The sequence below is a fragment of the Myotis daubentonii genome, chromosome 5, assembly GCF_963259705.1.
Source record: "Myotis daubentonii chromosome 5, mMyoDau2.1, whole genome shotgun sequence".
NCBI lineage: Eukaryota > Metazoa > Chordata > Mammalia > Chiroptera > Vespertilionidae > Myotis > Myotis daubentonii.
Window position 1 is genome coordinate 51,420,514 of NC_081844.1, and position 10,334 is coordinate 51,430,847.

At 44.2% G+C, this 10,334-nt stretch overlaps 1 protein-coding gene across 1 annotated transcript; it reads right to left on the reverse strand.

Annotated features, from left to right (window-relative positions):
* Positions 1-2,155: 2,155 nt before the first annotated feature.
* Positions 2,156-7,002, reverse strand: LOC132234268 (tripartite motif-containing protein 75-like). The gene is made up of 2 exons (XM_059695302.1): positions 6,931-7,002; positions 2,156-3,767 (listed from the first exon to the last, which is right to left on the reverse strand). The coding sequence occupies exon 2, from the start codon at positions 3,560-3,562 to the stop codon at positions 2,156-2,158; it is 1,407 nt and encodes a 468-aa protein (XP_059551285.1). The 5' UTR covers positions 3,563-3,767; positions 6,931-7,002.
* Between the last annotated feature and the right edge of the window lie 3,332 nt (positions 7,003-10,334).

Genomic DNA, 10,334 nt, shown 5'->3' on the forward strand with positions numbered 1-10,334 from the left:
TTTTTCACAGAGAGGAAGGGAGAGAGATAGAGTTAGAAACATCGATGAGAGAGAAACATCGATCAGCTGCCTCTTGCACATCCCCCACCGGGGATGTGCCCGCAACCCAGGTACATGCCCTTGACCGGAATCGAACCCAGGACCTCTCAGTCCGCAGGCTGACGCTCTATCTGCTGAGCCAAACCGGTTTCGGCTTTTTTTTTTTTAGGAATTAATCTGTATAGATGACTTGGCTATTACTTCTGATTCTTGATATTCCATGTGTCATATAATATTGAATCCCACCTTTAAAGTGTAAGCTTAAAAATACACTGAAGGCATTTAGGAAGATTTTAAATATTTATTTAATTTCTGAGGAAGGAAGACTATATATATATATTCCCTTAAACCCCAAAGCCATACAACACTGTCAAAAGTTTGACTTTAAACGAAAGTGCCAAAATATATTTGTAACATTACAGATTATGATTCGTATCTGTAAGGGTTCAAGGACATATGATAATAATAATACATGACTCAAGAAAATGAAAGGTTAGCCTGGCTGGTGTGGCTCAATTGATTGGACATCATCCCAGGAACCAGGAAGTTGTCAATTCAATTCCTGGTCAAGGGCACATGCCCACTTGCAGGCTCGATCCCAGTGGGGGGCCATGCAGGAGGCAGCCCATCAATGTTGCACTCTCACATCAACGTTTATTTCACCTCTCCCTTCCTACTTTGTTATTTTTCCCCCCAGTATTATTTTGTCTATTAGGTGTCTCTTACAGCACCATATAAATTCTATCAGCTATCCATTTCTGCCTAAAATGACCATTAGGGTTTTGATGGCAATGATTCTGTATATTGCTTTTGGTAGTATTACTATCTTAGTAATATAAAGACTTCCAATCCATGAGAATGTGATATCTTTCAATTTACTTAGGTCTGTAATTTCAGCAATGTTTTATAGTTTTCAGTGTATAAGTCTTGCTCTCCTTGGAAGGTTCAATTTCCTAGTTACACAAAAGGGTGGAACACCTGGAATTCTCAGCTGTCTCAGGTGTGAGAAAAAGAGTATGAAAGAAGATGAGACCTAAACGTCTGACCAAGACACCACTTTTAAAAATAGGCTTATAAATAGCTGGAAGACCGGCTTGGTTTGGTTCAGTGGGTAAAGCATCTGTCTGCGGACTGAAGAATCCCAGGTTCAAGTCCTGTCAAAGGCATATGCCTGGGATGCAGGCTTGATTCGAGTAGCGGGTGTGCAGGAGGTAGCCAATCAATGATTCTCTCATGACTGATGTTTCCATCTCTCTCTCCCTTCCTCTCTGAAATCTATCAAAATGTATTTAAAAAAATAGTTGCAAGCAATCAGTACCTTACTCTCAACACATGCAAAAATAAAATAAGTGCAGGGGATTGTCAAGGGCGGGGGGGGGGGGGGAAGACACATATGTAATACCCTTTGTAATACTGTAAGCAATAAAATACAAAAATAAAAAAAATAAAATAACTGCAAACTACTGAGTTCCCCCCATGATTCTATTGTCTCTGCCACTTGGAATGTATAAGGAACTTATGCATAGAGCTGCATCCTAAAACATAGACAAAAAACATTCTGGTCCTAAGATTTCAGAAACACTTCAGAAAGAATTGATCAATCATTATTCCAAATATTCCACACTTCCATTTGTTCCCATTCACATTGCTCTTAAAGATAAATGGGGAGAAAAAAGGAGAGAAAAGTCCCAAGTGTTGAAGTCACAGAAGTGCCTTTTTACAAAATTTTGGTGCTAGCCCTGGCCAGTGTGGCTAAGTTAGTTGGCCCATCATCCATGAGCCAAAGGGTGGCAGGTTCGATTCCCAGTCAGGGCACATACCTAGATTAGGGTTCAGTCTCCAATCTCGGTCCATTCTGGAGGCAACCAATAAATCTCTCTCACATTGATGTTTCTCTCTTTTCCTCTCTAAAAATCAATCAAACAAAAAACAATTTTGATGCTAGATCACTGATAGTTGCACAAAATTCTACCTACACAGGGACCTATGTAATACTTTCAACAATATTTAAAATAGATATGAAATAAAAATAAAAGTAAAGTATGATTTAAAAAAATTCTACCTACTGCCTATAAGTTACAGGAAGAAAATGAACCAACGTGACAGTTCATCCTTCCTAATCTCTTAAAGCACAGATGGTAAGAGGCTTGGGATCACGCCCGACATAGAAGTAAGGCTTTAGCACCTCAGAAAAAGTATCCCTGAAGGAATAGATGTGAGTCATGTCATTCAAACTGTAAAAGGAAACGTGACCCATCTCATAGTCCAGGTAGATGCCAATCCCTCTGGGCATTTCCTGCAGCACAAGGGTGACAGGAACAGGCCCTCCAGCCACATAGTCACCATCCTTCAGCTGAATCGTCCAACATCTCTTCTCCTGTCTGAGCAGGGGCTGCTTTCTCTCCTTGGAAAGGGAGTCTTTACAGACCCCCACGGCCCACTCAGGCTTGTCATCCACCTGGACCTCCCAGTAATGTCGGCCACAATCAAACCCTTCAGAACCCAGGACAACTGCGTTGTCTGCAAATCCCTTTGGATTCCGATGAACTCCTTGCTTTTTCCTCACAAATGTCACAGACCTTTTATCCTCAGACACAAGCAGATGAGGATGTGCAGTTTCGGGATCCAGAGTAACTTCTTCTCTAAATGTCTGCATGATTTGCAGCAGGGCCGAACATTGTGGAGGAAGACTGAATTCTTCTCTCTTATACTTAACGCAATAGACACCTGGAGGGTCTAGGTGATCACAGCGGTGGAGGACACCCTTGATGTTCATCAGCAATTTCACATCTGACACCACACTCGTTTCTGCCATCTCCTTTTGTAGAACTCTAAGTTTGGAAATGTGGTCTGAAAATGCAGCTTTGTTTGCAGTGAGATTCCATAGAATGTGCTTCTCTTGTTCAGCTAGCCTTGAGAGAACTGCCGCTTGCTCACATTCTATGGATGCTATCACACTCTCATATTCAGAGGCTAACTTTGCTCTCCGCTTTTCCACCTTTTCTCTCACTTCTGATCGTTGCCTGTCTTGAGAGGCTAATAGTTTCTGAAGGTCTGCCACCTGCTTCTTCAGGGGCTCAATGTAACTTCTGAGCCTTTGCCTGTGATGAGAGGCAGCCTCGTCCACGGGCCTCACCTGGTGGCCCTGATGGTCAGGGGGCTGAGTGCACAGGGGACACAACAACTTTAGGTCCTCCTCGCAGAAGAGGGTCAGGGCCTGGTTGTGCTTCTTACACAAGCGCCTCTCTTCCTGCTGCTGCTTCTTGGCCCCGGTGATCTGGAGGAGCTTGGCCATGTCAACCATCCTTCCCAGCTGGGTGTTGCTCCACAGGTGCCTCTCTTTGCATGGGTGACGGCACACAGGGCAAGGGAACCTGTCCTGCAGATCAGCCCAGGACTGCTGGATGCAGGAGCGACAGAAGTTGTGCCCACATTCGATGGTGACAGGGTCTCCCAGGTTACCCAGGCAGATGGGACAGTTGATTTCTATCTGGAGTTTTGCCACAGCTCCTTCACCTGCCATTTCTATTGTCAATTAAGGTCAGCCCCTGGTGTCCTGTGAGGTCCTTAGCTACAGAGGTAGGTGCCCAGAGGAGCTCCACTGCCCACCTGCAGACAATCAAAGTAGCTGGATGACTACTGTCCTTGGCAGCTCAGAGGATATGAATCCACGTTCAGCAATTCTCTTGGTCAGGGAGCAACGATGACTCTTAAGTACCGATTGGTTCCTGGGGATGAGAAAATACAGTTTCATGTAAAAAGAAGAAAAAAAGACTACTTACTATTTGTCTTGTTGCCCTGCCTTATTAGCTGCCACCTTTAAGGGAACCATTGATTTCTTTTCCCCAGTCCGACAGGTCACCTGCGCCCATATTAATCACTGTGGTCTGCATGGAACTGCAAAAGTGTGAGAATGTTTCCTGCTAGATTCTCTGTCCTTGGGCTAAGTTTCAGCTTTAGTCACTTATTATCTAGGGCCATGGTCCACAAACTGAGGCTCGCGAGCCACATGTGGCTCTTTGGCCCTTTGAGTGTGGCTCTTCCTAAACCTTAGGAGTACCCTAATTAAATTAATAACAATATACCTACCTATATAGTTTAAGATTAAAAAACTTGGCTCTCAAAAGAAATTTCAATCGTTGTACTGTTGATATCTGGCTCTGTTGATTAATGCGTTTGCTGACCACTGAACTAAGGGATTAGGGGAAGTCCTTAACATCAGGTTAAGAAATGTAAAAATCCCAACTTGAATCACTTCCAATTTTTGAAAAACCTCAGCAACAGATTTGACACTTTTTGTCTTAAAATACAGTTATTTCTGCCCTGGCCAGTGTGTGCTACCGATTACAGTGTTGACCCATGTACATAAGAGTCTTGGGTTTTCTGGTGAAGAGCATGTACCTAGTGCAGGTTTGATCCTCAGCTCTGATGGGGGCGAGCTCAGGAGGCAACCAATAGACTTGTCCTTCACAGCAATGTTTTTCCCTTTCTCCTCCATCCCACTCCCTCACTGCCTTACACTCTCTCTAAAGCCATCAATGGAAAAAGATTCTCAGGTGAGGATTAACAAACAAACAAAACACAACAGTTATTTCTGACAACACTGAATTCATGATACAGTCAAACCTCATCTCCCATCTCAAAAAATTCAGTTCTCTTGACCAAACTGTTCAGAGAAAATGTCTCAGTTGTCGACCAAAGCTTCAGTTTTCCATCTGACAGCTTTTTCATACTGACACGTTGGCATGACAAAAAGTGTCTCAGACCAAAAATAAATAAATAAATAAATAAATAAATAAGGAAAGAATGCTTTTTGTTTCTGGCTAAATCAATAATTAGCACAATTTTAAAACCTAAAGTCACCATCCAGAGAGCTAATGCAAGCTTCCTCGGTTTGGCTCTGTGTATAGAGCTTTGGCCTGAGGCCCTAAGGGTCCCAGGTTTTATTCCATTTAAAGGCATGTGCCTGGGTTGCAGGCTCCTCTGGGCCCTGCACCTGGTCTGGGCATGTTCAGGAGGCAACCCATCAACATGTTTCTCTCACATCCATGTTTCTGTATTTCCCTCTCTCAAACAGTCAATGGGAAAATATCCCCGGGTATTACAAAAATAACATAAAGATAACTACTGTTGCTAAGGGTGTGAAAGTGCTCACAAAACAATCAGAGCCAATTGAAAAGGAGAAAAACTTGTTGATTGGATAAGTGAAAAGCAGATAGCCAGTCACAGCATTTCCTAAACAGTTGAGAAGACAGTTGAACTTTCCCTTACAGTCAGCACTGATCCTAATAGAGGCCAAGAAGAGGCTGGAATGGCCTCCATGTTGGGTCAGTTTGATTTCCACAATGTCACCGAACAGCAAAGGCAGTATCATGAATTTTTACAACTCAGGCTGCAAATTAACACACATTTGGAAGACCTTAATTCCCCATTACCGTAACCTGCATGTAACCTTGGTTTCTGTGCAGCTGCCCTGGCTAAAGCTGTTGAATGACAAAAATACTGGCCAGGTCCCGGGGTTTCCTTTAGGGACTGAGAGATTTTGGGCCACCTGCTTGTACTCTTGAGTGTCTGCAGGCCTATTAACACTAGATTGCCCAAGGAAGTCATTTTGACTGTTTTTTAATTTCAATTAGAAAAACAATTATGTATATAAGGACACAATGTCTTAGAATTTTGTGACTTTTTTTACAACATATGAATGCGTTTATTAATAATTGTAGTTACCTCCCCCTCCTTCATTTCCGGTATATATATGTGTTATACCTATATTGCCCAAAAGCAGTCATTTTGACTGCTTGGGGGGGGGCGAATTATGACTCTTATTATTGAATTGAGTAAATTTCTTATATGACCAGGTCGGCTCTGTATTGAAATAACAGTTTTCTTTTTTTTTTCGATTACCGTCACATGATAACATACAAGTACATGATAAATTGTCGATACATGATAAGTTGCTGTTGCTCAATAAGCTAAACTAGTACTTGTTATTCGAATCTTTATGCAGTGACACTTGTTCTAATAAGTTGTTTATTGTATTTCTTTTGCCCCCTAAATTCATGAAAGAAATGTCAAATAGAAGTGAGTCATTGGAAAAGCTAAGGAACATTAAGTGAAGAGTGCTCTGATATTATTCTTTCACAATGCAGTCATTTTGACCGCTTTTGGGCAATAAATATAGGTATATACTAAATTTCAGTCTTTCTAGTGTTAAGAAAGTCCAGTCAACACGGGGTCTGAGCATCTGGGACTCAGGCCCATATCTCTAACCTCACCAGGCCCTCCTATACCAAATCACAACCACCGATCGCCGCCTCTACCCAGACCCGCCCTGCCTGAGACATAATGGAAGGAAGTCCACATGCAGCTACTGACCAGCACCATTAGGGGCTATGTCACCCCCTTAGTTCGGGTTGGGATCCTGGTTCCCATAATTTTAGCAAAAGCATTTGATGGCTTAGGAAGGCCCCGAACCATAATGAAAGCATGGGTCCTAAAATAACCTGAATCCGCATGAGAATTCCCTGGCCAAGTGCCCAGTGGGCCCTTCCAGGGCCGCTGCACAGAAACCATGGTTTTTAGCGCCCACGGCTCTGGGCAACTCTATGCAGCGGGTGTTTGAGGACCTTCGCCTTGGCTTTACCACATACAGACGTTCCCATTCCTGTTCCTGACCCCTTAGGGGTCATATCTGGATATTTAAAAATTTGAAGAGCATTTAAGTGACTTAAGCTTCCGGCAGGGACCAGGAAAACATAAGTAACCGCATGTGTTTTAAATAAGCGGTACCCCAGTTTGGATTCCCTTTGGAGGTATGTGTCTCTCTGCGGGGCACAGAGCAGGCCCTCAGGAACACACAGGTCTTCCTTCACTCTGACCTCGCGAACCTACGCGGTCCCATCTCTGGACTCACCAGCAGTCGGCTTTTGTCCGGTTCGAAGCGCCGAAAGAGAAAGGAGAACCTCCCACAAGGCTCTCTCTAGACAGTCTGGCACAGCCTGCAGGAGCCATGACCTGACCCTGGTATATATACACCATTAGAAGGACCCAGTTATTAACCACGCCCACCAAAGCCCAGTGGCCCCTCCCCCAGAGGGGAGGGATGAACCAGAGTAAGAGGATTTTCAGTGCTTTCCTGAAGCCCAGGAGGATTAACTGTTAATAGGCATGATCTAATTTGCCCCTGGTATTCTCTTGATCCTGTCAACACCATTTATTTATTTACCTATTTTTTTAAATACATTTTTATTGATTTCAGAGAGGTAGGCAGAGGGAGAGAGACACAGAAACATCAATGATGGGAGAGAATCATTGCTTTGCTGCCTCCTGCACACCCCCCATTGGGGATGGAGCCCACAACCCTGATGTTGGCCCTGACAGGAATCCAACCAGTGACCTCTTGGTCCACAGGTCCACACTTAACCACTGAGCCATGCCGGCAGGGCATTTATTTATTTTTTAAAATCTCTAGGGTTGAGCCCTATCCGGTTTGATTCAGTGGATAGAACCTCAGCCTGCAGACCTAAGGGTTCGGGTTCCATTCCATTCAAGGGCCCCTAGCTTGGTTGCAGACTCCTCCCCTTCCTGGGCCCTGGAGGAGTCAACCAATGGATGTGTTTCTCTCACATCCTGGTTTCCCTAGGTCTTTCCCTCTCTCTCCCATGCTCTAAAAAGGGATGACATAATACTCTCAGGTGAGGATTGGAAAAAAAAGAGAATACGGTGCTAACTTTGCTAGGGGTGTGAGAGTGCTCACAAACAATCACATGCTATTGAAAAGGTTAAAAAGAACTGTTGTTGATTGGATTAACTGATAGCGGTTAACCAGTGACGGCATTTCCAAGGCAGTTTTATATTTAAAAAAATCCTTTTAGCCCTAACCAGTTTGGCTCAGTGGACAGAGCATCGGCCTGCGGACTCAAGGGTCCCAGGTTCCATTCCAGTCAAGGGCATGTACATTGGTTGTGGGCACATACCCAGTGGGCAGTGTGCAGGAGGCAGCTGATCGATGTTTCTCTCTCATCGATATTTCCAACTCTCTATCCCTATCCCTTCCTCTCTGTAAAAAATCAATAAAGTATATTAAAAACAAAAACACACACAACAAAAAACAAACAACCAAACAAAAATCCTTTAAGGCACTGATCTTAGCAGAAACCAAGTGGCTGAAATGGCCTCCACGTTGGGTCACCTCGGTTGCCACAATATCAAGGAACAGTAAAGGCAGTATCATGAATTTTTTCAACTCAGGTTGCAAATTAACACACATTTGGAAGATTTCAACTCTCCATTACTATCATCTCCCTGTGAATGTCGCCATGTATCCCCAGTCCCTGGCTAAAGCTGTTAAATAACTAAATACCGGCCTCGTCTCGGGGTCTCCATTAGAGACTGAATGACATTGGACCACCTGCTTATACTGTGGGTGGCTCTCTCCAGGCCGATTAAGGAAGATCAAATCAATCTGGTTCTGATCATCTGGGATTCAGGCCCATGGCTCTAACCTCACCCCTGTCCTCCTATACACAAACACTCTCACCTACCTCCACCTGTACACAAACCCGGCCTCCCTGAGACATAAGGGGAGGAAGGAAGTCCACATGCAGTTTCTGACCAGCACCGTGAGGCCTTTGTCACCCCCTTCGTTCAGGTTGAGATCCTGGTTTCTGAAATTTTAGCAAAAGCATTTGATGGCTTAGGAAGGCCCTGAACCATAATGAAAGCATGGGTCCTAAAATAACCTGAACGCGCATTAGAATTCCGCCGTGAAGTGCGGACTGGGCCCTTCCAGGGCCGCTGCACAGAAAGCGAGGTTTTTAGCGCCCACGGCTCTGGGCAACTGTATGCAGCGGGTGTTGAGGACCTTCGCCTTGGCTTTACCCCATACAAAAGTTCCCCTTCCTGACTCCTCGGGGGTCAGACCTGGATATCTAAAATTTGATAGGGCATTTAGGTGACTTACGGTTCGGACCGGGGCCAGGAAAACATAATTAACCGCTTGTGTTTTAAAATAAGCCAATCCCGAGTTTGGGTTCCCTTTAGAGGTACATGTCTCTCAGCTGGGCACTGCTCAGGTGCTCAGGAACCCACAGGTCTTCCTCACTCCGGCCTCCCGCACCCACTTGGTCCCATCTCCGGACTCACCAGCAGCAGACTGCTCTTCTCCGTCCTGAAACGCCAAAAGGGAAAGCTGAATCTCCAACAAGGATCTCTCTACACAGCGTGGCACAGGACTGCATGAGCCCTAACCTGAACCTGGTATATATACTCCATTAGAAGGCTCCACTTCTTAACCACGCCCACCAAAGTCTATTGGCTCGTCCCCCACGGGGGCGGGGTTAACCAGGGTAAGGGGATTTTCAGTGCATTCCTGAGGCCAAAAAGGATTAAAGCTGTTAATATGCATGATCTCATTCGCCCCCTGGCTATTCTCTCTTGGTCCTCTCAGCACCAGGTATTTACCTACTTACATACTCACAATTTTTTTTTTTACAACTATCCTGACTTAGGCCACACTGTTGTTTTTTTCATGACTAATGCAACAGTCTCTTACCTCATTTTTTTAAAAAAATATTTTATTGATTTTTTAGAGGAAGGGAGAGGGATAGAGAAACATTGATGAGAGAGCAACATCGATAAGTTGCCTCCTCCGGTGTGCCCGCAACCAAGGTACATGCCCTTGACCAGAATTGAACCTGAGACCCTTCAGTCTGCAGGCGGATGCTCTATCCACTGAGCCAAACTGGCTAGGGCCGTACTCACTTTTTTTTTTTTTTTTTTAATCTTTATTGTTGAGCCCTATCCAGTTTGGCTCGGTAGGTAGAGTATTGGCTTACAGACCTAAGGGTTGGTCAGACTCCATTCGGCAAGGGTCCCTACCTTGGTTCAAAGGTCCTCCCCTGCCTTGGCCCTGGTTGTGGCATGTGCAGGAGGCAACCAATCAATGTGTTTCTCTCACATTCAGGTTTCTTTCTCTTTCCCTCTCTCTTCCACTCTAAAAACCAATGAGCAAATATCCTCGGGTGAGGAGTAAAAAAAAAAGTAATAAAGAGTGCTAATGTTGCTAAGGGTGTGAAAGTGCTCACAAAACAACAATCACGGGCGATTGAAAAGGTACACAAACTGGTTGTTAATTAGATAAACAAAAGCCAGTGATAGCATTTCCAAGACAGCTTCATATAAAAAATCTTTCAGGATAGTAGGGGTGATTGGATCAATTTAATAAGTGTTTATTTATAAATTAAACAGTACATGAGACCTGTACTGTGTTTATAAGAAACGTTAGAACAGAGAAT